At 55.4% G+C, this 27702-nt stretch overlaps 1 protein-coding gene across 4 annotated transcripts in view; it reads left to right on the forward strand.

Annotated features, from left to right (window-relative positions):
• AGAP3 (ArfGAP with GTPase domain, ankyrin repeat and PH domain 3) overlaps positions 1-27702 on the forward strand; it is a 132031-nt gene that overhangs the window by 59699 nt on the left and 44630 nt on the right. For 3 of the 4 annotated variants that reach the window (XM_061585635.1, XM_061585636.1, XM_061585634.1), the window contains exons 2-10: positions 6392-6450; positions 10244-10331; positions 11560-11645; positions 12272-12413; positions 13623-13757; positions 15337-15464; positions 16919-17074; positions 21105-21197; positions 25956-26060. In XM_061585635.1, the coding sequence (XP_061441619.1) occupies positions 6392-6450; positions 10244-10331; positions 11560-11645; positions 12272-12413; positions 13623-13757; positions 15337-15464; positions 16919-17074; positions 21105-21197; positions 25956-26060 (992 nt within the window). Of the gene's footprint in view, positions 1-6391; positions 6451-10243; positions 10332-11559; positions 11646-12271; positions 12414-13622; positions 13758-15336; positions 15465-16918; positions 17075-19726; positions 19850-21104; positions 21198-25955; positions 26061-27702 lie in introns of those variants that run through there. The other variant, XM_061585637.1, reaches the window with a different exon arrangement.

Raw genomic sequence — 27702 nt, forward strand, 5'->3', positions numbered from 1 at the left:
GGTTCAACTGCTGTAATATTGGAGTCTAAGTCCTAGCGGATGCATAAGATCTTGTCCTGGAAGTGCCTAGCAAACTCATTGCAGCGAGCTTCCAATGACTCTATAATGTCCCGAGGACCAGAATGTAATAGCCCTCAGACAACCTTAAAAAGCTCTGCTGGGCGGCAGAGAGATGACTTGATAGTAGCAGCAAAATATCGCTTCTTTGCTGCTCTCACCGCTTCTGAGTACCGCTTAGTGAAGGCCCTCACCAGGGCAAGATTGCATCCGTCAGGAGTTCGTCTCCATCTGCACTCAAGCTGCCTCCTCTCTTGTTTCATCACTCTCAGCTCCGGGGTATACCACGGAGCTGTATGAGCTCTACATAGGAGGAGGCGCGCAGGAGCGATCGTGTCAATGGCCCGGGTCATTTCCGTGTTCCACAGTTCGACCAGGGCCTCGACAGGAGCGCCAGTCTTCTCAGCCGGAAAAATCCCCAGAGCCTTTTGAAAACCTTCAGGATCCATCAGTCTCCGGGGGCGGACCAACTTAATGGGTCCCCCACCCTTGCAGAGGGGAAAGGCCGCTGCGAGTCTAAACTTCAACAAGCTGTGATCTGTCCATGACAAAGGAATAGATGAAAAATTCCCCAGCTCCAGATCACCATCCACATGTCCAGTGGCAAAAATCAGATCAAGAGTATGTCCCGACACATGTGTTGGGCCTGTAACAAATTGGGACAGCCCCATGGTTGTCATGGAGGCGATGAAGTTCTAGTGAATCATGTCTTCTCATGATGTGTCCAAAGTATGATAACCTCAGTTTCATCATTTTAGCTTCTAGTGACAGTTCTGGTTTAATTTGTTCTAAAAAAATGTACAGCCTTCAAGTCAATTCCCACTTATGGCGACCCTATGAATAGGTTTTTCATGAAGCTGAGAGGCAGTGACTAGCCCAAGGCCATCCAGTGAGCTTCATGGCTATGTGGGGATTTGAACCCTGGTCTTCCAGGTTGTAGTCCAACACCTTAACCACTACACACACTGGCTCTCTAATTTGTTCTAACACCCAATTGTTTGTCTTTTTCGCAGTCCATGCTATGAGCAAAGCCCTCCTCCAACACATCATTTCAAATGAGTTGATTTTTCTCTTCTCCACTTTTTTCACTGTCCAACTTTCACATCCATACATAGAGATCGGGAATACCATGGTCTGAATGATCCTGACTTTAGTGTTCAGTGATACATTTTTGCATTTGAGGACCTTTTCTAGTTCTCTCATAGCTGCCCTCCCCAGTCCTAGCCTTCTTCTGATTTCTTGACTATTGTCTCCATTTGGGTTAATGATTATGCCGAGGTATTGATAATCCTTGACAAGTTCAATGTCCTCATTGTCAACTGTAAAGTTACATAAATCTTCTGTTGTCATTACTTTAGTTTTCTTGACATTCAGCTGTAGTCCTGCTTTTGTGCTTTCCTCTTAACTTTTATCAGCATTCGTTTCAAATCATTACTGGTTTCTGCTAGCAGTATGGTATTGTCTGCATATCTTAAATTATTGTCATTCCTCACTCCAATTTTCACGCCTCCTTCATCTTGGTCCAATCCCACTTTCCATATGATATGTTCTGCATATAGATTAAACAAATAGGGTAATAAAATACACCCCTGTCTCACCCCCATTCTGATTGGGAACCATATTCTCCATATTCTGTCCTTACAATAGCCTCTTGTCCAGAGTATAGGTTGCGCATCAGGACAATCAGATGCTGTGGCACCCCCATTTCTTTTAAAGCATTCCATAGTTTTTCATGATCTGCACAGTCAAAGGCTTTGCTGTAATCTATAACGCACAGGGTGATTTTCTTCTGAAATTCCTTGGTCCGTTCCATTATCCAACGTATGTTTGTGATATGATCTCTGGTGCCTCTTCCCTTTCTAAATCCAGCTTGGATGTCTGGCATTTCTCACTCCGTATATGGTAAGAGCCTTTGTTGTAGAATCCTGAGCATTACTTTACTTGCATGGGATATTAAGGCAATAGTGCAATAATTACTGCATTCCCTGGGATCCCCTTTCTTTGGAATTGAGATGTATATGGAACACTTCCAGTCTGTGGGCCATTGTTTAGTTTTTCATATTTCTTGACAGATTTTTGTCAAAATTTGGACAGATTCAGTATCAGTAGCTTGTAGCAACTCTATTGGTATGCCATCTGTTCCTGGTGATTTGTTTCTTCCAAGTATTTTAAGAGCAGCTTTCACCTGGCATTCTAAAATTTCTGGTTCTTCATCATACAGTTCCTCCGTGAATGAATCTGTCATCCTGGCATCTCTTCATGTGGAGACAGAAATGGTGCCAGGCTCCTGCGGAGCAACGGACTGGCTCAGCCTGTCTGGGTAGGGCCAGGGTGCGGCTGCAGCTAGCGGAGGCCCCAGGGGTGCCTTCTCTGTTTCTGAACGGTGTGCTTTGACCCAGGCAGGCATGTTAGGTGTGGCCCCACCCAGTCTGGAGGAGGCCCCTGGATCCTGCGATGCCTCCATTCCTGAACCATGGTGGGACAGGCACAAGAAGGGAGAGATGGTGTTGAGATTTGGGTGGCTGGGGAGCTTCTCCCCCTCCTCTCTGTCACTGCTCATGGGCTGCGAGCAGTGCTCTCTCCTCCTGTGCAGACCCCCTGAAGCCAAGTGAGGCCATTGGGGTGGGGTGGGAGAACTCCCTCCCCTCTCCAGCCACAGCAGGAGATGCCCCCCATGTGCTCCCCCTGCCCCACTCCTCCCTGCAGTGCCCACATCTCCTCTTTTGCCTCTGGAAGTGGGGGTGGCCACAGTCACAGCAAGAGGCATCTGCCTCAGCAGAGGCCTGGAGCAGCAGCCCGACTCGTCCAACCAGTTTGGGAGATGTCCCTGCAAGCCCAGAGTCAAGCCAGCTCCTCCTCCTCTTCCTCCTCGCCTGGCCCAGCAAACAACTGCAAGCCCCAAGGGGCCCAGAGAGCTCCCTCCTTCGTTTGCTTGCTCTGAAAGCTCCAGCTGTGGCATGGTCCTCCCCCCCAGCCTTGCTGTGACCCCCAAGATTTTTGCAATGAATTTCTCTTCTCACTTTCTCTCTGCTTTAATTGGTGCCCTCAAAGCTTTGCGATGGAAGAAGACTAAAGTTGAGCCAAGGCCTCTTCTGCTGTCTGGGTTCTGCAGGAAGGTGATGGGGTGGCTCTGCTGTGGCCTCATGGCAAACCCTGGCCTCATGGTCCTCATGGGGAGGACGGAGGAAGGGGGCGGGGAGAATTTCCATGCAGCTCAGTGGCAGAGCAGCCGCTCCACGTGCAGAAGGCCCCGATTCAGTCCCTGGCGGCATGTCTGGGTAGGGCTGGGAAAGGAGGCCCTGCTTGAAACCCGGGAGAGCTGCTGCATACACTTTTTCTTTTCAATCTTTTAAAAAATCACCTTCCTGCATCTCGTACTATTGCAGACGCGTAACAAATGTAAAGCAACCCACACAGTGTTACCATTTTTACTGGGCTGAGTGGTGCCAGAGGTGCAGAGAGCCAGCTTCTGAGTGACACTACACTCTTCTTTAGGTTGCTTACTGATGATGCTAGGCTGATGTTGACCGGGGAAGAGTCTCCTGGCCAGGACTTCTGTTCCTCAAAGTAGCAGCCTCCCCTGCCTTTTCCTGCTGGGATCAGGTTACACAGACCACCCATGCCTGAAATAAAAAAAACAATGTCAACAAGGAGTAGGAAGCAGAAGGAAAGAAGCCCGATCGCAATGCGCCTCCACAGCAAGGTTGTTTGTGGAGACATTTGGTTCTGGTGCTTGAGGCTGCAAATGCTGTTAGGGCAGGAGGGAAGGGTGAGGGGGGCGGAGCTGCCCATCCAGGCGCATTCTTGAGCCCTTCCCCCACGCAGTCTAAATGAGCAGGGAGATAAAAGGAAGAAAAGTGAAAAAAGAGAGAGGGGGCAGCAAAGGGGGATAAGGGCCCCCGTGGATGGATCCGCACTGGCCTCCCAATCTCAGGCTTTGCTTCAGTTGTGGATGGAGACTTTGGGATGAAGAACTGGCTTTGCGCAGACCTGGATCGACGCTGCCCTTGGGTCTTCTTGGTGCCGTTTCCCTCTCTCGTTAGCTGGGGCTCATGAGGGATGGCGGAGAATTTCAGAACCACACCCCCGCTCCCCCTCCACACCACCAAAAACTCTTTCAAACTCTTTTGATGGAAAATGTATATTGCTTGAATTTTCAAAACTTTTAAAAATGAATGCAAAAGGAGTTCATAGTTCTTGTTCTATATAGCAGGAGTGTATGGTGTATGTATTGGGGGGGAGAGCAGGGGTTAGGGTGGTTATGACAACCCTGCAGTGTTAGTCCTGTGGTGTTATCCCCACATTGCAGATTTGGCTGAGTGTTATACCCACCATCCTGTAATCGTGATATCCATCTCTTAGATGGGGGCTGTGGTTGTTAAGGCAGATGGTGGCTCACAACAGCAGCACCACCTCCTCACACAGGGTTTCAGGACTGTCACCTTCCCACTCTTCACTGCCGAGAAATCCAGGCCTCCGCTTTAGTGAGGGGGCGTTATCAAGATGCAGACAATATTTCAGATGGATTCATTTGTGCTAAAATTGCTCCAAAACACCCCCAGGGTCATAATGGAAATAGCAAAAGAGGTTATTTCCACCACATGAGGGAACTCACCCTCTGGCAGCAACAAAGGCCAATCTGGTTGAATTTGCCCCCTTCGCTATCTTCCCCCCCCCCAAGACCAAAGCCAAGGTTGCAGGTGCACCCTGGCCTTCACCCACTTCCATGCAGCCATGTTGCATCCGCAGTGCCCCCCCCCCATAAAGAGAAGACGGCCCTATCTGCACCATACATTTATGCACTGTTACACATAGCACTTCAAACGGTCATGGCTTCTTTCCCCAAAGAATCTTGGGAACTGTAGTTTGTGAAGGGTGCTGAGAGTTGTTGGAAATGGAAATGGACTGCCTTCAAGTCGCTTCCGACTTATGGCTACCCTATGAATAGGGATTTCATGGCAAGCGGTATCTAGAGGGGGTTTCCCATTGCCTCCCTCTGAGGCTAGTCCTCCCCAGCTGGCCAGGGCCTGCTCAGCTTGCCACAGCTGCACAAGCCAGCCCCTTCCTTGTCCGCAACTGCCAGCTGGGGGGGCAACTGGGCTCCTTGGGACTATGCCGCTTGCCCACGGCTGCACAGGGGGCAGGGCACGTAACCCTTGATCACTGTGGGGTGATCTTTAGTTGGCCCTTGACACCCAGGAGACACAAGCAGGGATTTGAACTTGCAGACTCTGGACTCCCAGCCAGGCTCTCCTCCCCACTGGGCTCTACCAGCTGTTAGGAGACCCCAATTCCCCTCACAGCTATAATTCCCACAGTTCCCTGTGAAGAGAGCCTGATTGTTAAACCACTCTGGGGATTGTAGCTCTGTGAGGGGAATAGGGGCCCCTTAACAACTCTCAGCTGCACCCGTCACAAACTACAGTTCCCAGGATTCTTTGGGGGAAGAAGCTGTGACTGTTTAAAGTGTTGTGATAATGCTTTAAATGTATGGTGCAGATTATGATGTGACCGAAAGCTATGGAGCACACAAATGAGGCTCTGTGTGTGCGAGTGAGAGACACCCAACTTGTTTTCTCTGGAGGCTCAGCAAGCCCTGGAGATGGAGCAGTCTCAGGCAGGCCGGTAGCTCAACAGGTTGAGGGGAAGCCCAGCAGCAGTGCACGCAGGGACTGGGAGCCCCCACCTGGCACCTCACCCCCAACTGCTCAACTCCTAGTGGCCCCTTGATCCGTCCACATGAGCTCCTGGGTTGTCCGGGTCTGACCTCTTTTCCTCTCTGCCACTCTTTGGCTTTATGCCAGGAGGTTCTAGAGCGCCAGGTGCCCAAGGGCCCTCTTGGCAGAGCTCTCCCTCGATTTGGTGCCTGCGGCTGAGGGGGTGGAGGGCTGGTAGTGACCTCCAGGCTGCCCGCCAAATCCGGGAGGGTTTGCTCTGTGCATGCGTGTGGAGTGGGGGTGCCCCAGTTTGAAATGGCCACAAAGGTCCAGCAGAGGCCCCCCCCCCCCGTTTGCTTTCTCACACATTTTTAGGCAGGCTTGTTATAGAGCCGCTTCACAGAAGCTTCATCGTTCGGTTTTGTTAGGGGAGAGATTATCTTTATAGGCTGCTGTTTTATTGCTTTCATTAGAAGCTGCTTGGAGGTTTCTTCTGAAAGGAAAATGGGGCATGAGTTGTACAGAATAGGTGTGGTGGGCCCCCTTGCCTGCCCCTCTGGCTCCCATGGCTGCCCCCGGTGCCCGGGCACTGTCCGGCCCTCTTTCTCCCCTTCCTCTCTGGGGCGCCTCTGCTGGCACCTTCCATCATGGCTCCGCTGTCTTTCTTGTGTCTGCAGATTCCTTCGTGAACAGCCAGGAATGGACCTTGAGCCGGTCAGTGCCGGAGCTCAAAGTGGTGAGTACTCTTTGCCGTGTGGGGGCTTTGGAGAGGGTTTGGGTCACCTGCTGGCTGTGGACGCGTACGGGTAAGGGCTCATGTGCCCGCCACAAATATGCCCCCCAATGCTTTTTGGTCCTTGCTGCGGCTGACACTCCCGTAAAAATCTCTGGTTGGACCACAGAACGGAAGGAGGGACCCGGCGGAATGGAGGTCAGCCTCTGCACCCAGCAGAGGCCTGGTCCTGGGAAGCATCGGGATGCAGTCCTCTGCCCCCAGGAGGGGCCAAGGACTGGGGTGGGGTGGCCTGTCTGCCCTGCCAGTGCGCTTGAGCCCACGGGCTGCCCAGCAGCGATGGCAACTCCCCCATAGCCCCAAGTGGCAGAGCGGGGATCAGTTGGCCAGTGAATGCAACACCTCCCCCCCCCTGTTTTCCCTGTGTCCGCTTCTTGGTCTTGTGTTAGAGGATGTGGGCAACCAAGGGGGAAAAGGGCTCTGGAGCTAGGAGAAGCAAGAAGGCTTTGTGACCCCCCCCCCCAGAAAGGGATCAGGTTTCAAAAGACCAGGCGGCCAGGAGCTGCTGCCAGAGGGGAGGGGGCTAGCATGGGAGCCCTGAGCCAGAGACCTCCACCTTTCCCTGGGGCTCAGAAGATGCCCAGGAAACCAGCCTTCACCCCACAAGATCCAGAGCAAAAAACAGGCCAGATCAAAGTGACCTGCAATCCACTCTGGGAACAGAGGCAATCTCTGGGGTGAGCCGATTTATCAGGGCAGACCAATGGGAGAGGGGTGTAACCCTTTCTTAGCCTCTGGTGCTTACTGTCAGCCAAGGCCAAGAGTGCCACCTTCTGGGTAAATGCTGCAAGGTCCATGTGGGTCTGTCAGTTGTTCTGTCTCCTTCTGCAGGATAGGGCTCGATGAGGGCAGTTTGGGTGGAAATGGGGCCTTGTGCTGGAGGTAGACTTAATGGGAGAGGGGGAGGGGCTGTGTCCAAAAACAGCCGTAGGCATGTACTGTAGCCTTGATGGATCCCCTCACTTAAATCAAGAATGTGGTGTGCAAATTCCTGATTCTGATGCCGGGGTAGAGGCGTTTAGCCCTTGAGCTCATGGCTGCCATCATGACGATTGGGGCTGGCTCAAAGGACCGGAGGAAGGGCCGCTGTAGAAGGGAGGCGCCAAGGCAAACGTTTGCTGAGGAATCCAGGCTGCTGCTGCTGCTGCCGCCACCCTTGGCTCCCATCCACAGCCAGAGTGTGAGCGAGTAGCCGGTCAGAGGCGTTGCTGTCGAAGTGAGCTGGCCAGAACACACCTAGAGAGAGACCCAAAATGGCTGCATGGCAAAATCTCCCCCTCCACCACTTGCAGATGTAAAGGGGGCCAAATCTTGCCTCTTCTGTGAGGACTGCCAGTAATTCTGCTGGTGAAAGAGGGGCGTTTGCTGTGCTGGGCTTAAGATTCAGAGTGGTTTGTTTGTTTATTTATTGCACTTGTATTACCGCCCCATAGCCGAAGCTCTCTGGGCGGTTTACAGCAATCAAAACATTAAAACAAATAAATGGTTGCCTGAGAAAACAGCCCCCAAGAACAGCCGTCTGTCGGAAATGCTTTCATTTGGATTCCTGCATTGAGCCAGGGGGTTGGACGTGATGGCCTTATAGGCCCCTTCCAACTCTACTTTTCTATGATTCTATGAACCCTTGCAAGCACCTGTATGGTCACAGGCCAAAGGGACAACTGCCTGCCAATTATTTATTTATTACTATTTATTAAATGTATATCCTGCCCTTCCTCCCAGTAGGAGCCCAGGGCGACAAACAAAAACACTAACGCATACTAAAACATCATAAAAACAGACTTTAAAATATATTAAAACAAAACATCCTTTTTAAAAAAGCTTTACAAACATCTTAAAAAGCAATTCCAACACAGACCCGGACTGGGACAAGGTTTCTCCTTAAAAGGCTTGTTGAAAGAGGCAGTTCTTCTGCTCTGTCCTGATAGTCTGGGGAGGCAGGAGGGAGGCAGCGAGGGACTGCCCCTGATGTCTGCCATTGGAGGCTGACCGTCTTAAGTGGGGTCAGTGCCCCCCTCATTCTTGGATGGAGGTGTGGCTTGCCAGGTGACAGCCATGCCCCTCAGCAGAATGGTGTAGCTATGGGAGGGTCACTGTGGACGGATGAGGATGGGGCTCTCAAAGCGAACCTCCCTGAGACATGTGTTGATCTTGGGGGGTGGGAGCTTTGGGGTGGAGCAAGAAGAGGGCAGGCCACCTTCTGTCTCACCTCTTGGCCTCCAGAGGTGCCATCAGGAGCGGCCACTGGCCTTTGTGTACAGCTCAAGGCAGCAGGCCATCTCCAGAGTGAGAGATCCAGGGCTCAAGGTTCCCTGACCCCAGCTGGTTGGCCTGTGGCTACTCTGAAGTGGATGGGAAAAGCACTCTGCACATGCTTTCCCCCCTCCCCCACTGCTTATACATGCTCCACAACTGAACCTTGGGTCTTAGAATAGAACCTGGGGCTAACCACTGGGCAGCCTGGTCACAGCCAGCCTGGTGCGCCCATTTCCACTCATTGCAGATGCCTGAGGGCAGATGGACGCAGCCTGTTAGGACATGAGGAGGAACCCTGCGGCAACTGGATCAGACTGCAGTGAGCCTATCACAGCCCAGGTTCCTCATCCCACAGTCGCCATGCTGGTGCCTCCAGGGAGAAGGCCTCCCCGTACGTGGAAGGATCCGTCCCTGCCTTGAGACTGCCCAGGATCAGGGCTCTGCTCCTCAGATCGGACCAGGCTCACTCTTGGCTCCAAGCGGGCCCATTCAGACCACCTACCAAGGGCTCCAAAAGTGATTTTGGGGGTTCCCATGCTGTAGAAGGAGCTGGGAGAGGAGCAGCCCCAGCCCCCCCTCCCTTCCTCTGTGACGTCTCTGCAGCATCTGTGCGCCCCTAAGAGGCTGCACACCAGCCAGAGCAGGAGCAGCAGGTGCCCACCGCAGTGTCAGGGAGTTCCCTCTGCCACCCCATCAGTGTGCCCCATCTTTTGCCACCCCCTTACTGCACACCTTCCACACATGGGGATGCAGTGGGGCCTGCTTCCCCGGCACATCTTTCCTGAGTGTGCACACTGAGACTGCAAGGGGAGAGAGGAAGCAAGCAAGCGATGGCACTGTCCCACGATGCAGACCCAGCGCAGCCCCGTGGTGGGCGTCCAGCATGTCCCAAAGACCTTCTGCCAGGCTGGGTCCGTGTTCTAGCAGGGACAACACAGCAAGGCTCAGTCTGCCAGGGCGGTGGGCAGCAGGGAAGCAGCAGGGAAGCTTGGATGTGCTCCTTTCCCCAGTTTTAATGTCTGAGGGGAGGCTGCGGGGGCAAATATACAAATGAATGTTGTTATTTATTTCCATTCTTATCCTTGCCTTTCCTCCAGACGGGAGCACAGGGTGGCTTGCAATGCAGCATGCAGTATAAACAGTAATATAAAATAAGAAAGAATAAAATCATCAGTGATAGAAGCGGCAACAGCAAGCCTGAACTCCAAGCAGCCACTTAAGCTTTGACTCCGCTGGGGTGATCCAGTCGGGCTGTGGGGCAACGTCAGTCAGAAGAGTGATTCTTCATAGGCAATTGCATGGTCTCCTTTAGCATGCGTAGGGTCTGTTCCAGAAGACAACCCGCCTGCCCTAGCTTCTGTTTCAGAGAAGGTGGCTTTCACCTCCTGTGGCTCCCTCCATCAGCCCTGCTAGGTCCCCCTCCATTCTCCACCGCCCACGTGGGCTAGGAGTGGTGCTCAGCCATGCCTTTCTCTTTCAGGGGATTGTGGGAAATCTGTCTAGTGGGAAGTCGGCCTTAGTTCATCGCTATCTGACAGGCACCTACGTACAGGAGGAGTCCCCAGAAGGTAAGTGGACAGAGGGCCCTGGTGGTGGTGGTGCTGCTGCTGTGAAGCACTGAGAAATAAGTGGCTGTGGGCATCTAGGAAAATGAACAGTAACCGGCACAGTGTCATTCGCCTGAGTCCGTGACTGGCGCTCTGAGGCTGTAGGCTGCTACCATCTCCATGTGTAGATGTATGTTAATGATAGAAATATGCTTTTGCCTTGCACTCTGCTCTGCTCTGCCCAGATCAGTAGAAGGGGAGGGGGAAGACCAATTGTCTGTGCTGTGCCCAGGACACAGTTGAGAGTCCAGCTGGCCTCTTCCTATGGGCAGTTGTCTCTCTTCTTGTGGGAGAGGCCCCTCCGTCAACCTTCACCTGTCAGACATTCCTGGTGAAGGCAGACCTCAGTTGTAAGGTCGATGTCTCTGTTGCTGCCTAGATGAGTCCGTCTTCCTAATTTAACAGCCCACAGAAGTCCTCTTTGATGCGCTTCCTAAACCTGGCTGGAGAGATGTGCAGCCTTCCTCCTGGTTGAATCATTTCTCCTGCGTGGCTGTCCACGGGGCTTCCATTTCAGTCTTGGGCACTGTGGACGGAAGCTGTTCATTGGATCTGGACACCCCAAGGGGGAGGCTGGTTAGGAATGCTGCTGTCCATTCCCTCCGCTTCCTATTTTGCTGCTTTTAAAATGGGGGTGGTTTTGAGTGACCGTCAGCTTCTGGCTTGGGTGAGCTTCCTCAGCAGGAGGCTGCCTCCCTCTGGCTGGAAGGGTCTACTTTCCTTCATGTGGGTCCAGATCAAGTTGGAGCCTCGGATTCTGCTTGGTTATTCTTCTTCCTGCCTTACCAGAAGTGCTTTCTATTTTCTGTCCTTGTCGTCCTGTTTTCTTACCTATAATATAGTTTGTTTTGAAGGACGTGTGTGTGTGTGTGTGAGAGAGAGAGAGAGAGAGAGAGAGAGAGATGGGGTGAGTCAGGCCCTCGCCCCACCTCACCCCCATCCTGCAACTATTTCTCCGATAGGAAGACTGAGACAGAAGGACTAATCCAGGTCAGAACTGGGGGGGGCTTGAGGTGCTGGGCTCCCAGACCCGACTCCGGTGCTGTGTACTGTGGGTGGGGAGCACGTCCTTCAGAAGGCGAGGGTGTTCAGGGGGGCCGCGGGGTAGGCAGGACTCTTGTCTAGAAAGTGGGATTCTCACAGCCAGCTTTTCCCTGCCTGTAACTTCCCTTTCTGCCTGCATCTCCAGGTGGCCGGTTCAAGAAGGAGATTGTCGTGGATGGCCAAAGTTACCTGTTGCTGATTCGTGATGAAGGAGGGCCTCCTGAACTACAGGTAAGACTTAATGGCCCCTCCTTGTACATGCCCCGAGGCTGACGTCTGGGGTACAGTTCCAGAATCTGGTGTTGGGGCACATGGGTGTCCTGGATTTAGGCTGGGTGGCTCTTCTACCCAGCGCCCCTTGTGGCTCTTGGCGTGGGCAGAGGTTGGCCTGGCCTCGCTCTACATGTGGGAGACGCCTCTATAGGCAGCACTGAGGGTGATGCAGTGGGAACTGTGTGAGCTAGCAAAATTTTTAATATATTATTATTTTGGCCATTTATATGCCGCGTAATTACAGTCTTCTCTAAGCAGCGCACAGGAAACTCAATGCAATGAAAATACAAATCAGCTAAAATGATTAAGTCGGAATTCAGTTAACATTCAAATGCCAGGAGGCTTTGAAAACACTCAAGACAAGCCCACGGCAGAGATGTCTAGTCAGGACAGCTGAAAATGGGGCCTTCGTTGGAGAAGAAGGTGTCCCTGTGACCTTGCCCCACCCCCGCCCGGTCTCCCCTCCAGCCCCTCTTCCTTGAGAGGTCTGGGTGGCCACTCCGGGTGGGTCAGACGGGCCTTTCTTGGCCGGAGCTGCGATGCCACTCCGAGGCTCTCACTCTCTTCCTCTCTCCTGACTCCAGTTCGCGGCCTGGGTGGACGCCGTGGTCTTTGTCTTCAGCCTGGAGGATGAAATCAGCTTCCAGACAGTCTATAACTACTACCTGAGGCTCTGCAGCTGCCGCAACACGTCTGAGGTGCCCATGGTGCTGGTGGGCACGCAAGGTGAATGCGCTCTGGCTGGCCAGCTGGCACTGTGCGGAGTGGGACCTTCAGTCATCCCTAAGAGCAGATGGGGAGTTTGGGCAGTGGGAACCCACCCTTCCGGGTAGGTCTGAGCTGCACCACTCTAGACTGCAGAGATACGAAAAGCAACAACAACATTAAAAGGACAGACTCCCCCTGCCCCAGGCCAGACTGGTGTGGGTTGGGCATCGTTCAGTGACTAGAATGGTGACTGTCTTGAGGTGGGAACGAAATAGAAAAATGGGAGCTGGAGGCGGGGTGGGGGGATGGAATGGTGTTTCCTGAAAGTGGGCAAGGCTGTCTGGAACACTGGGGCAGCAGTCCACACTGCAACATTCTGTTGCAGATCTCACTTGTTTGTTATCTGTGCAACAGTGTCAACATTCTTGGTGCTTTATTGCAGAAGTGAGAAATGACAAAAAGTCCTCGCCCCAAGAAGCTTACAGTTTATTATTCAATAGTAAGGTGACAACAAATGAAGAGGAGGGGTGTAAGAGGCAAGCGTAGTGAGGGATGAATGTGTGTGAAAGAGGTGTGACATACACACTTAGACTCTGCTGTGGATGAGGGTGGGGCAGAGGGTGTGTGTGTGTGTTGTGTCTGCATGCACGTGTGTGTGTGTTCTGCATCCAGAAGGGAAGGGGAGCTGTTGTTATGACCCGAGTGATTAGACAGGGAGGATGTGTGACATGAAGGGCCCTGTGGGTGCGATGCCTCGTCCACTCCACAGGGGCCTTCTGTGGTAGGAAGAGGAAAGGCTCCTGCCGCCCCCTCTCCTCTTGCCACGATTCCCCCCACCCGGAGGAGAAGGCAAGATGGCCTCTGAGTGCTGGTCTGCTTCCCTCTCCCTGAGTTTAGAGTGGGGGGAGGAAGGGGGACCTGATGTGGCCCTCCAGAGGGCCACCATTGGCCCTGCTGGCAGCTGAGGTCAGAGTCCAGCAACATCTGAAGGGCCACAGCAGGCGGCCCTCAACTGTGCTGACAGGGAGAACTTCCCACCACCCCACCATCCACTCGGGGCAGGCAAGTGCTTCTGTGTGGAGAGGAGGAGGTGATGGTGGTGGCAGAGCTGGTTGTGAGCCGGGAGGTGCCGGCTGGTGATGTGTCCAGGCCCTTTGGCGCCATGTGGGGTGGGAGTCTGCCCCAGGGAGGAAGGGGGCCCTGACCCTCTCCCTCCCTCCCCCTCAGATGCCATCAGTGCCGCCAACCCCCGCGTGATCGATGATTCCCGTGCCAGGAAGCTCTCAAATGACCTGAAGCGCTGCACCTACTATGAGACCTGTGCCACCTACGGGCTCAATGTGGAGCGGGTCTTCCAGGATGGTGAGTGGGCCCCTGGCGGAGGGAGCGAGGCAGCCTTGCTGGGCCACGGCCAGGGAGCCCCCATCCGTCCCTGGGGCAACGGCAGCCTTTGCCTCCTCTTCCTCCTTAAGGTGTTATATTGACTGGAGGAGGCTCATATATGCCAATCCTTTTTTTAAAGTAGAGGCTGCTCTTGCATCCTGTGGCATTGAGTTTCACAGGTTCCTTCGGCATTGCAGCAGAAAGGGCACCTTTTGAATGATGCCCCCCAACTCCCAGGCGAGTTTCTGTGTGCCTCAGGAGACGCAAGAGGGTTCCTTTGCTCGCTTCTCTCCATGCATACATGGAGAGCTGCCATGTCTGTGCCTGTCGGTGTAGGTTTTGTGCTGCGGAAAAGAGATTTCTGTGGCCTCCATGGCTGTCGAGGCAGGGTCTCCTACCTCTGTGGCCCTCGGCCTCTTTTGCAGCAGCTGATGGGAGGGGGGGCAGCCTGGGAAAGGACAGGCTCTGATTGGCTGGAGGGTTCTCATCAGTGAGGATGGGCAGTTAACTGTCACTTGGCAAAGTCATCCGATGAGGCAAAGAGTGGGGGAAGAGGGGGCACGTGGGCAGCCGAGGCCTGGCTCTGCGAGGCTGGTGAAGACCTGGAGGAGGGAGCCACGTGAGGCTCAGAGGCTGCCCTGTGTAAGTGGTCCTGCCACAGGGAGGTCTCACACACAAGCTGGCTTTTGAAAGCAGCTAAACTGCCCAAGCAAGCAGAAGGACAACGGGAGGAGCTTTGAGGTCACAGAGAGAGAGAGTCCCCAGGAGCTGAGTGAATTTGGCTGTGGTGGAAGTTCAGGGGATTTGGCCTTTGGTATAAGCCGCTGAGAGGCTGGGGTCAGCAGTTTCATCTTTAGAAACTCATAAAACACATGCAAGAACCAAGCGTAAAGATCAGTATTCCCTTAATGCACAAAATACCCTTTATTAAATGATCTTAGTTAATGGTTCATCCTGTCTCCAGTGTTGATGACAATTAGGACATGAGCAGAGCCTGGCTGCTGGATCAGGGCAAAGGGGCCCAGCCGCCGGTTCTCACAGTGGCCGCCCAGATGCCCATTATGGGAAGCAGGGCTGGAGCCCAACAGCAGCACTCTCCCCTCCTGCAGTTCCCAGCAACTGGTATTTGGAAGAAATTCATCTCGCACTGAAGCCTCTTTTGCCAAGCTCTTAGGAGGCTTTAAAGGCATCCTGAGGGAACAGGTGGCAGCAGAAAAGGGTTGAATTGGGAACTCTGGGTTATTGTGGAAGGGAGTTCCATAGACCCTGAAATATAAAAATTTTAAAAAGCGCTATGCCAAAATTTGTGATATAAAAAGTGAGAGCGAGGGAGCAGTTTGCCCTGGAGATGGTGGCAGTGGTGGGATCCATTCCCCCCATACCTCTTGCCCCTGCGCTCCCTTCTCCCTCCCCCCGTGCTGTAGGTGTGATTGTACCAGAGATGTGCATGTGACACCCTTTTAAATGCCGTGTCCCCCAACGGCAAAGCAGGACTTCTCTTGATATTGCCAGCCCCCGCTCCTGGTTGCCCTCAGGCTTCTCTCTCTCCCCCTCCCAGTGGCCCAGAAGGTAGTGGCCCTGCGCAAGAAGCAACAGCTGTCCATTGGGCCATGCAAGTCGCTGCCCAACTCTCCCAGCCACTCCTCCGTCTCGGCTGCCTCCATCCCGTCAGTGCACATCAACCAGGTAGGGACCTGGGCTGGGTGTCTTGGAGGGGTGCCAAGCGGGTGGACTCTGAGAGTGGGGGGTTCGGGCTGCTTGCAGGGGGCGCAAGTGCTCTGGGCAGGCACTGGGGGGTTCTTGGGCTCTGTCCTGCAGGGCCAGTGTCAGTCCCGGGGCGGCAGGGCCTGCTGTGCCTGTTGCTGCGAGTGATGGCCTCATTTGGCTACCCTGGGCCCAGCAGGGCACCCTCGCAAGCTGCTGCCTTGATTTGCCCCTTCTGAGGAGGATTGTAGCTGACCTCCACCCTCCCCGTCGGCCCTTGAGCACCCTGCTCAACCCAGAATGCTCTCCCGAGAGAGCTTCCCCTTCCTGTGGGCATCAGGTGGCCTCTGGCTGTGGCGACTCCTGCTCTCTCTCCATGCCAAACTGCCGTGAGTAGTAAATGTACGCTCTATTATTTAAGCCATGGCTGATGCAGTCGTCCCACATGGAGGAGCGTGTTTGGGGCGTGTGGGTGGCAGGCATTGCTTGGCCAGAGGCTGCCTTGCCCCAAGTCACCCCTTTGGGCCGTGCACGTCAGCATCGCCTACCCTGACTGGCATCGACGGCTCTGCAGGGTTTCCGACAGGGCTGGAGCCGGGGACCTCCTGCCCACCCAGCCACAGGTCTTCTCCGTAGCAACAACCCAGTGTTGCATAGGATGCCTGAGGAGAACAGAATGGGGGGGCACTCCAAAGCCAGGCAGCACCTAAGCTGCTCAGCGCCTTATGCCAGTGAGGAGAGTGAACGCCACTCTCTGTCGTGTGGAAAGGGTGAGGGGCTAATAAATGCAGAAAAGAAATGAATTGCTGTTGTCATCATGCTCTGAGAGAGGAAGGCAACTAATTGCTGGGTGTTGCGGGGGGTTGGTTCTTTCCTGCACAGCTGCTTCAGGACAACAGGGAAGGAGGCCCTGAGAGACTCCCCCGCCTTTGGTCTCATCCACAGCAGCACCCCTTGTTTTGCCCACGCCCCTTGGGGCTGCTCAGGAGGGATTTATCCTCCCTCCCAGTTCATTTTGCCTGCTCCTGCCACTGGAGGCTTCACCGCCCTTGGCTCTTTTCTGGGCATGGGTGTGTGTGGAGGGGGGGCAGCTGGGCTCTTTGGGACTGTCAAGGGAGGACTCTGGGTGAGGAAGGGGGTGGGCTCTCCCCTCTGTCAACTCTAGAAGGGGGGGACATAGTTAACTCCCTCCCTGATTCCACATAATAGGAGGCCCTGTGGGCACCACTAGACACGGAGAAGTGACAGGGGCCACCCTTGAAAGTTTAGACTCAGGCAAGCACCTTGCACATTTTCCTGTGGATTTTGCGAAGGGAGAGGAGACAGCCCCTTGTCGGGAGTGGGGCTGGCATTTAGTTGAAAGGACGTGGATGGTCTGGGAGGCCCGCCAATAGGCGTGTTGGTCCTGTGCCCCACACGTCTCCCTTCTTCCCCAGGCTGCGAATGGGAGCGGGGCCTTCAGCGACTACTCTTCCTCCGTGCCCTCCACCCCCAGCATCAGCCAGCGGGAGCTGCGGATCGAGACCATTGCCGCCTCCAACACCCCCACCCCCATCCGCAAGCAGTCGAAGCGGCGCTCCAACATCTTCACAGTGAGTGCTGGGGGGGGGGCGGTGGAAAGAGACACTGGTCCTCCGGGTCCTTGTGTGAGACTGGCTGCCTGAATGGAGCAGCTTTTTTTCTGCGTGTGTGGGCGTACGGGAGTGAGACCAGTGGTGTTTCCAAGGCCGTCCCACGAGGAAACCGCCGTGGGTCTGTCCTGTCCCAGATATTCATAAGTGATGGATTTGGATGCGGAAGTGAGGCTCACCTAGTCTGCAGATGATGAAAAATTGGGATGAATTGTGGACACTACTGGGGTAGGGCTAAGCGTCGGGATGCCGCTGTGGCGATGCCTCCATGCAGACTTATTCACAGGGCGGAGCTGTTCCTCTCCCCAGAGTGATTTCTGGATCCACAGAAAGGACTGAATGCTGAGAGATGAGAAGGGTCCAGACGGTGCGGGTGGGTGGGAGCTGAGACCCCTCCGTCCCCCCCTCCCTTTGGCCTCTGCACCTGATTCCAAGCACACTGTAGCGTTCTCATTTTTAAGGGCCCCATTTTTCCTCCTCTTCTTCTAGGAAAGTCCAGATTCCACAAGAAAAATCACTCCAAAACAGGAAAGGAGCAAAATAGGAAAGATGAATTCTTTGTAATTCTGTTGAAAACTGATAAAAACATTTTGAGAAGTCCTGGCGGCAGAGAGCTTGTGCCAGGTGGGGCACCTAGAATGCCACCTGGGCTTCAGGGAAGGGGTAGCGGCTGCCCCCTGATTCGTCTCCTGTCTTCAAGAATGGTCAGGGGACATAGTGGGTTGGTCCATAAGTTTTTTTTAAAACGGCCATCCCTTCAAAAGGGGGAAACCCCTAGATACTGGTTTTAAAAAACATGGAGAATAGTGTTTTCCCTCAGGGTTCAGAAGCAAGATGTCGTCATATCTGGGCCTCCTTGATAAGAGAGAGAAATTATTAGGATGGGAGGCACTACAATAGATTTCAGATTTCTGAAAGGCAGTCCTGAAAGTGGTGGTGATGGTGAGGGAGCTTCCCCCACTGCAAAAAAAAGCAAAGGGTTTCAAAACTGTGGTCTTAGCGGAGACCATCCTGGCAGCTTTTAAGAGTAGACCAACCTAGTCAGGGCACAAGAGGGCTCCATTTCAAGGGGAGGAACAGGTGGTGGGCAGAGATCCCTTTATATGGTGCTGAAACTGAGGTCACAGAATACGTACTCTTCAGATCTGGGGAAGGGCCTGGGTGGGTGCGTGGGGGGAATCCCCACAGGGACCTCTCCCCGTTTTTGAATCATCGCTTTGTAAAATGGGTCAAGGGTATCCCCTGCTGCCTTGACCTTTGTAGAGTTTCTGTAACTTTGGACATGGAAGAAAATCTCCAAGTTTCTAATCAGGAAAAAAAATCACACCAAACCCCAGAGCAGGCATCACAAGGCCTGGAAGCAACTGCTTAGCCCCAGGGTGGCATTTGAGTGGGCGCCAATGAGTGTGGGAGGGAGGTGGTTAGGCCCAAAGATGCTGTGGAAGGTGGTGGTCTTAGCTTAGCTTGGCTGTGAGGCCTGCTGCTGCAGCCGGGGTTGAAAGCTTTGGGCTTGTTCTCCTTGGGCTCGGGCAGGAGATGTGGGTCCTGCTCTCTGTAAGGATAAATGGCCCCTGTCCTCTCTAGCAAGCTCCCCCTCAGTACACGTGACCAGAAAGAAACTCTGGGGCTTACTTTACCCACTTGCGTGTGTGCGCACAGCCCTGCCTGCCTGTCGGTGGGCCTGCTGCTAGTGTTGTGGTCTAGTGGCGCAGGCTATGGCTGTCCTTCCCACCTCTGCTTGTTTTGCTGCACGCGGCTCCCCCCCCCCCCCATACCACCACCACCACTCCTGCTTGCTTCTGCTGGCTGCTGCGTTCCTTCCTCCTTGCGGAGTGGGCCCTTGTGCAAGCGCTGCGCTGGCCTGCTGGTTCATGCACTTGGCCCCTTTGCTACTGTGTGCGTTCTCTGCTCGGAACGGCTTGCTGGGAGCACCCGCCCCTCTTGCTTAAAGCGTTCGTTCTGGGCGCTCTGTGGATTTGCACTCCATCACGCTTGCTCATGTCCATTTATTAACTTGCGCCACGCTGATGCACAGGTGTGGCGTGCTCTTACGTCGCTGTTCTTCAGGTGGTAGTACTGGCAGTGCGGGGGGGGGCTCTGGAGGGCCCTGGTAGCTGGGGCTTGTTTGGCTGCTTTGGCTTGCGGGATGGGGATAGATTGGGGGGAGGAAGCCCCTTTTCGGCTGAGCAGGAGCCCAGGTTGGGGCACCTCGGGTGCCCTGCCTCCCCCCCCCCCCGTCCTCCCCATCGCCATGCCCTGTATTTCCGCATCGCTCATTCCCAGAAGCTCCTTCCCGCCGGCCGGCTGCTTCCTCCTTCCCTCCCCCAGCCCTCCTCCTGCTTTCCCGGCTCCCTCCTCCTGCACGGCTCTCTGCTCTGCGCCATCTAGGGAGGGTGAAGCGTGTGAGTGTGCCTCTGGCCAGCAGGTGGAAGCAGAGTCCTGCTTTCCTTCCTTCCTTCCTTCTTTCCTTCTCTCTCACCTCTGCCTGCTGGTTGCTGCTGCTGCCGCCGCAGTGCTGGGCTCAGTGGCGTCTTTCCTGCCATACGACAGACAGACACACATCCGTATTCTGAGTATAACATGCCAAACTCTTTATTCTTTCGATATTTGCAGATATGTGCCACTGTTTCCAACTTTTCATCAACCAAAAGGCCTTTCCAACTCCTTCCAAATTAGAAGATCCAGGTGGTTTCCCAGCAGGCACCTCAGTACCAATTCTCTCACTTTTCATTGCCTCTCCAGGGCCGGATCAGGGACAGGCACTGGGAGTGATCTCAGATTAGCGGCCTGCCCTGCCTGCCGCTTGGGTCCCCCTCCTCCCGGAGACACGCAGGAGTCTTTAATCCCTCCTCCCCCCTCTGTAAAGTGTTTCTGAGGGAGTCTGCGGTGCCTGCACTTTAAGCCGGGACTTTGCTGGGCGTGCCGAATGTCCACGTGTCAGAGACAGCCCTTCTGGGACAGGAAGACCGACAGAGCTGCCAGGAAGTGCCAGGAGATGGCGGGGCCACAGGGCGCCCTGCTGCTGGCTCTCTGGCTCCCTCCTCCTTCCTGCATGGACTGCTCCTCCCCCTTCCTCCTCCTCCTCCTCTGCTGCCTCTTCCTTCTTGACACAGAGCAGCTGTCTATGGCTCTTTGAGCCCCTCTCTTTTGAGCTCATCGGCGTTTGGGGCAAGAGGCCTGCCAGCTCCTTCCCAGTTCCTCCCAAGCGCGCAGGTGTTGGTGTGGCCGGCCGGCCGGCTGGCTGGCTGGCTGGATGGACAAACAGAAGGGCTTGCAGGACTGAAGGACGCTTGTCAAGAGCCAAGGGCTGCTGCCTCCTGCCATTCTTGTGGTTCTGATTGTATTGATTGTGCTCCATACTGTGAATTCCACAACGCTCTCCACTGTCTCTCAAGCACCTTCAATGGATCGCTTCTTGGCAGACTGTAGATTTCCAACTTCATTTATGGATCCATTTATTTATTAAGATGATGATGATGGTGATGAACTGGAGTTTTTGCTCTTCCTTCCTTCTCTCTCTCTCTCCCCCCTCAAGAATTGTGTTCTAAATGTAAAGTAGCTGTTTATTGTCAAAGCTCTTTTGTAAGGGGCTGACGGTGGCCCAGTGACATCCACAACTTTGTATGGTGCCCGTGTGTTCACCAAATAAACGGTTGGATTAGTAGGGCTGGTGCCTTCTTTTCCGGTGCTTCTGCTGCTGCCGCCATTTCTGCTGCCGCCGCCGCCACTGCCACCACCGCTACTGCTACCACTTCCATCCACACTCGCTCCATCCCATGCTGCTCTTGTCTGTCACCATATCCTGTGGGCCAGGGTGTGTGTGCGCTGTGTGTGTGGGAGCTGAGGCCAAGGGGTCTCCACTCTGGCCTTGGGCTGGCGGGTGGGGGCTGGAGTGGAGAGCAGGCAGGGGCTTCTCTGCGTCTCTGGAAGGCGGCCGCCTTGCCCTGCCCTGCCCTGCCGTTCTAATGCCCCCGTGTCTCTTCTCTTCCAGTCTCGGAAAGGCACAGACATCGAGCGGGAGAAGAAAGCCCTGGAGTGTAAGGCGGACACCATCGGCAGTGGGCGGGCCATTCCCATTAAGCAGGTTCGCATTGCTGCCCCAGTCACAAGGGAATAGTGACCCTGGGAGGTGGGCAGGCAGACAGGAGGATTCCCACCGGCACCCCGCAGATGGGAAGAGGCAGTTTATGCTGCCGGGGTGGGGGGAGTGGAGAAGGGTGTATGGGGTTCACACACTCCTTTCCCCTGCTCCTCAGCCCCAGGATCAAGGAGCATCTCTCTTGTCAGGCCCATTGTGTTCCTCCATGCAAGTGTTTCCGTCACCAGCTCTGTGTTCCGATAAGTGTGTGTGTTTGTGTGTGTGCACATACATGTGTGGGTTTTGGCGGGATGGGGGGAGATATTTGGTGTGCTCTTCAAGGCATCCATGCTCACCACCAGGGGGCTGTCAAGTACCATGCTTGCTGATGACATCTCTGGGAATCCATTTTGCTTGCTTTGGCCCTCACTGTCAGCAGGGTGGAGCCGGTTCGGGATGTCGCCCTCAGGGCTCACTTCCAAAGGGGATGGCGGGGCTCAAGACTTGCCCCTGTGCCAGAATGTGGGTTCTGGCTGCAGCTGCTTGTTGGTGAAAGAGGAGGTGTTCTGCATGCGCTCTGAAGCATCCTCCTTTGAGCTGTCACTTTGTGCGTTCCAGGATTGAGTCCTGGCCCTGAAGATGCATTCTGGGGGAGCGGGGAGCCAGCCTTGCTGAATGAGCCCTGGCTCAAAGGATGGCCTTCTCAGAGGCTGCCCAAGTGCCAGGCTGGCCCTCTTCTAGGCGGACACTTTCTAGGTTAAATGGTTGTCAGGCTCCATGATGGTCCAAGGCCACTCTCATCTCGGCTATTGCAAAAGGATGACGGAAGGAGCCCCACTGCAGGCTTGCTCAGCTTAAATGGCCGGGGGGGGGGGGAGGAGAACAAGACAGGCTGTGCTGCCAGAGTTCCTCTGGAGGAGCTGGCCGTCCTGGCCATGGAAGAGGGGCCTGCTGGGGCTTTGGTACCAAATCTCTCCTTGGAGTCACGGAGGCAGGAGGACCCCCCCCCCCGGCCCTCTCTCTTTCACTGATATATAGAGGGAACCTGCAGGAAGGGAAAGGGTTAAGGGCCCTCCCTTCAACGAGCCTCTTCCACCCGACTGTGTTGTCTTTGGCTTTTCAGGCTACCCTCCTCCCCAAAGAGTATTCCAGCCCAGTTGCCTCCTGACCGCTCCTGGTGCTTAGATTGCTGGGCCAGTCTGGCCTTGGGGGTGGGTGAGGTGATTTATGCCTTGCTAGCTGTGGGGCTTCCCACTCTCTTCCTGCAGAAACCCCCAGGTGGGGAGGGTGAAGCCCCCCTCAGGCTCCAGGCCTGCCCCACCTCCCTGGCTTAGCCCACCTTTGTGTGGGTCCTGTGTGGGACCGCAGGCCCGGAGCTGACCTCTGGCTTGGAGGGCATTGTGGCCGTGAGGGGCTGCCTTCTACGAGGCCTTCAGATATCTCCTGACCGAGCTCTGTAGCACTTGAGCTGCCTCCTTGGGGTGGCCTCTCTCAGGCATGGAGCTGAGTCTTCCACTTCCGTCACATGCGGACGCTGCTGCGAGGCTGGCTCCCAGCTCTGAGAGCCCTGCAAGGGCTCAGTCGGGGGAATACCAAGTAGTGGACTCTTCTCAAAGACCCTGTTGGGACGGAGAGCCTGCTCGGGACAGAGCTTCTCACAGAAGCCTTCCTCCCCCGTTGTGGAAGGGACGAGGGTGAGGCAGGCTCCTCACTGTCCCACATGCCAGCCGTGTGGGGAAGGGAGATCTGAGCCCACCCTTCTGTGGGAACCAGGAGTCCCTGGCAGAGTCAAAGCCCCAGCGCTCTCATCCCCCCCGACACTCCCCGCAAACTCAAGAGAACACAAGAGCCTGGCTTGTGGATCCAGTCAGACAAAGGGCTCCCTTCGCCCAGCGCTCTGTCCCCACTGCAGGAAGCCCAGAAGGAGGGCCGCCGAGCAGCATCCCAGCCGACCCTCCTCCGCCCGCCATGGGCTCTCACCAAGAGCCGGAGGGGAGGGCGTGTCCTGGTGCTGCCGCGGGTGGCTCCCCCTTGTCCTCTCTGGAGGCACCCGGCAGGTGCAGCGTGCCCATCCCTGCCAAGGGCCAGCCCGCTGCCCCAGCAACCGGGCCCCCACCGGGGCCCCCGTCCTGTGCTCTCCTCCCTGCTCGGGCTGCCGGCTCTGACACAGCCTGGGCTGTGTGGCTGCTTGGAGGGAGCCCGGATCACGCTGAGAGCTTAGATTACATTTAAATTGCCATTTGCATTTTCCAATCAATATGCGACTTTACAATTAAGTTTGGTGTTAAAATTCTTAGCGAAAAGTGAGTGGAAGGGAGATTTGTGGAGTAAACGAGTCCTGTGGGGGCCATTGCTGCGCTCTGCTTCATTACCCTGCATATTGCTGGTGGTGGTGCCTCCGCCGCCACCTCCTCTTCCTCTTCCAGCCTCGATCTGGCAGGCCAGCTTGGGCGGGGGGAGGGGAGGCGGGGGAGGCGTGTGGCAAGGAGGGGAACCCTGTCCCGACTTGGGAGGCCCTTCCCCCTCCCTCCTACCCAGTGGGGGCTGTGCGCTGGGGGAGAAGTGGCAGCTGGTAAGGGGAGACCTTGGAAGGAGGAGCGGGTGGTCCGCGTGTCGCTGGTGCCTGCCCACCCCGTCTTGTTCATTTGATCCCAAATCTGTTCTGTCCCCTGACCGTTGGCACACTGGCCATTCTGGTGTCTTTTGCACCTCAGGAATCATACCTGGCACGTGGCAGGAGTGCCTGGGCAGCCCCCCTCCTCAACCTCTCAAGATGGCTGCCCTTGAAGCGCCCTGGAGAGGTGGCATTTTTTCTGCATTTGCCAGGGGAGGGGGAATGATTGCTCATTAGGGCAAAGGGGATGTGTGGGGAGGGTAAGATGAGAGGCTGCCAACTGACCTGCTTCTGTGCCATTAACAGTATCATGATTGTCAAAATCAACAGGTGAAACTTTGGCCTGAGAAGAAGCACCTGCAGGTCCCGGTGCTGTTAGAGGTCAGGAGCAGTGGCCAGGAAAGAAAGATGGCAGCTTTTGTGGGCAAGGGCTAGGAGGCATGGAAGAGGCTGCTGTAGGAGGATGGCTTGGGAGTCCAGATCTGCCTGGCTTCGGAGGGTGGGAGGGGAGCAGACAAATTCAATGGCTACACACACAAACTCCCCCCCCAAATGCTAAATAGCAGTGGCAAAGGCTTGCTTCTGGGCTGCCCAGCCGTTGGCTTTTTGCTCTCCAAGCCTGTGAGGCCAGAGGCCTTGGCCTCGGTGTGGTTCCCCTTCCCTCTCAGCTGCCTGGGAAGTGACTGCAGCAGGCCAGGCCAGGACTGCCTGGGACCCCCCAGCTCAGCCACTGCCAAGTGCCGGTGATCTCCTCGCAGGCTTGGCCCAGCTTGGCTTTGCCTTCAGGCCCAGCAAGGAGAGTGGAAAAGCGGATCTGGTCACGGAATCTGCTCGATCGGCAGGGCTGGCTGATTCTACCTGCCAGAGAGTTTGGCTATGACTTCTTCATCCCCATCTGATTTTTTTTGGGGGGGGGGGAGAGGAAGAGTGTGAAAAAAGAACAGGCCAAGGAGTTCCGCCTTGGCCTCACACCAGGCAGCGAGTGAGGTGGTGATTCCCGGCTACCGCCAGCTCCCACTTTGCTGCAAAGTGCTTGTTGGTTTGTTTTGAAATATTTTGTATGCTTTTCCTACACTTGTTATGGCCATGGACTGGATCGCTTCAAAGTGGATTCCTGAAGGTGGAACCGTCGTCTTTTTCCTTTTTTCCCCTTTTTACTGCAAATGTTTGGGACCCGAGTAGATTGCACGGAGGAGAGGGTGAGCCCGGGTGAGGCCCTGGCTGAAGGGACTCACTGCGTGGAGAGGCTGGCTTCACACCAAGCCTCAGCGAGGGGCCAGCCGTTGCCCTTTGGTGCCATGTGTACAGGATGGTCCCTCTGGCTCTGGACCCCTTCTTGTGCTGGGGGGCTGCTGGGGCTGGGCTGGGCAGGGCAGAGCAGCTGTCCCCGGGCTGCTGTGGTTCAGTTATAGGCACCATCTTTACGTCCCACTTGCTGCCCTCCATCTTCCTCGGCTCTTGGCTCTGCTTTGGCGGTCGCAGACGGGACGTGAATCCAGGACTGCTGGGTGATGGTGTGAGGTGCAATTCAGCTCGGGGGTGTGGTTGGGGAGGAGATCTGGGCTGGCTCCACAGAGGGAGCAGTATAGTCTTGCCCAGCTGGCTCCTGCAGAGTCCCCCAAGGGCCTTGTTCCGTCCCAAGCCCTCTCTTCTCATGGAGCAGGACAGGGCGTTCCTGGACTGACATGCAGCACTTGGGCATGATGCCTCCCTCCTCTGGGCTGGCAAGGCCCTTTGCCCGGCTGCCCCAGGGCACAAAACTGGGCTCCCTGTTGTATTTGCAAGGTGATGAGAGAGCCAGTGGGGCAAGAGGCCTTGCTCCCCCTAACGGCAGCATGGGAGCTGGCTTCTCTTTGCTAGTGCCTCAGACCCTCTGTCTGTGTCCCCAGAGGTGCTTGAAGGGCTGATGCAGCCTTGGAGCTGAAGCACCCAGTGGCCTTCAACATGGAGGGGGCGAGGGGGGCAGTGGGGCACTGTTTTTATGGAGGGGGGACTTCTGGTGTCCATTGGGCTCAGGGGGGCATCCCCCTAGTTTAGGGCTCTGTCCAACAGAGAAAAGGGGGCAGGGGGGGGCCTGAAGTGGGCCCTTCTGAGGCCAGAGGGGTTGCCCAGCAGACACCTTCTGACCCCCGTCACTCTTTGACCCACAGGGTGTCCTCCTGAAGCGCAGCAGCAAATCTCTGAACAAGGAGTGGAAGAAGAAGTATGTGACCTTGTGCGACAACGGAGTCCTGACCTACCACCCCAGCCTGCACGTGAGTCCTCTGCTGGGAAACGCTAGCTGGGGGTCCCGGGCTGGGCTGTGATTAGGGGGCAAAGGGGAGGCGTGTGCTCTGCAGTGCTGTGGCTCAGCTCTTTCTCACTAGCACTGGGGAGGGCAAGTGCGTGGCGGCCGCCCCATCCATCTCTGTCGCTTTCCCGCTGGGGCACTAATGGTTTCTTCACTGTTTTTCCCTGCGCTCTCTCTTGAGCACAGTTTGCTGCTAAGACGAAGAGCGACCACGGACACAGAATCACCTGTGGTGCCTTGGGCCAAGGTGTGGCTCCCTGGGTGGGGGCATGTCCTGGACCTCCTTCCTGCCACTTGTGGCCCTCTGCCCATTGGCTGGCCTGGCCTGCCCCTGCCCCACCTTTCTCTTTCGCCCCCCCCTCCCCGGGTCTCTTGAATGCTCTTGGATACCACAGTTTGGGCCCTAAAGCGCATGATGTACGCCTGCACGTCTTCCCATTTCCAACCCAGCACACTGGCTATCTTTCTCACCCTGCATTTATGGAGGGGACTCCTCGACTGGATGGGCTGGCAACAAGCCCTCAGCTGTCCTAAGCTAGCGCTAGCCATGTGCCCTGGGATTTGACTTTCTGGCCTTGCTTGTGCTCCCTTATAAAAGATGGGAGCAAGGTTCTAGTCCCCAAGGCTGTGGAGAAAAGTTTGCCTTGTGAATAGAGTGCCTTCTGAAGATGGAGAACGAGGCCCAGTGCTCAGAAGAGGGAACTTCTCCGCCTGTTGCATTTCCTCTGTGCTCCCCACAGGCTTCCTCCTCCACTTCCCTCGCCAGTTGACCAAAGTATTCCAGATTAAACCAAAACCAGAAGAAATAGGACCCAAAGTCTCCATCCAGAGGCCATAAGCAGCTTCTGCACAATGTAGCGCTGAGTGCATGCTTGGCAAGTGAAGAAAGAGTGAGCCTGGAGGACTTTCGGAGGATGGGTTGTTGCACAACTCCTCTGGGGAAGGGAGAGGGCTGCCCCAGCTGGCACCGGAGAAGCATTGCCGCTGTCCCCAGAAGCCCTCCTTGCTCCTCCCGGGCCCACCAGGCAGCAGTCCTGTCTCCCACGGCCACCAGTGGTCAGCCTCTCCTCTCCTCTCCTCTCCTGGGCTTTCCCCGAGCGCCAGAGCATCTCTCCATGTGCAGCTCTTCTCCCTCCCTCCTTCCCGAGCGAAGGAGGCGCCTCCCATTCTGCAGCCATTGAAGCCATTCACACAATCACCTTCTGTTAATTCTATCTGCAACATCAATTAAATTGTTTGTAGAAGCTAATTGAATGTGGCTTAATCACACATCTTAATAGCTTTCCACGCTTTGAACTCGTTGTTAATTCCAGTAATAAAATGAAATGAGAGAACTGGCTGGGTAATTAGCGAGGAGGCTTGGGAAGGAATTGCTGTTTTATGGCAGGCAATAAACCCAGAGCGTTGGTGACCGTGGGGCTGCTCTCCGCGGTTCTGCTGAGGCAGAGGAGGAAGCCCCTGTGGGCTCCTGCGGCCAGAGGCCTGAGGCAGCGGCAACCTTGCTGCCCCTCCCTTCCCTCCCGGGCTGTGTCAGAGGGGCATTCCTCTCTCCCTCCCGCCGGAGCCCCAGTGCTCTTGGCTCTGCTTCAGCTGCTCAGTGACCTTCT

Source organism: Rhineura floridana, chromosome 10 (assembly GCF_030035675.1).
Source record: "Rhineura floridana isolate rRhiFlo1 chromosome 10, rRhiFlo1.hap2, whole genome shotgun sequence".
Lineage (NCBI taxonomy): Eukaryota > Metazoa > Chordata > Lepidosauria > Squamata > Rhineuridae > Rhineura > Rhineura floridana.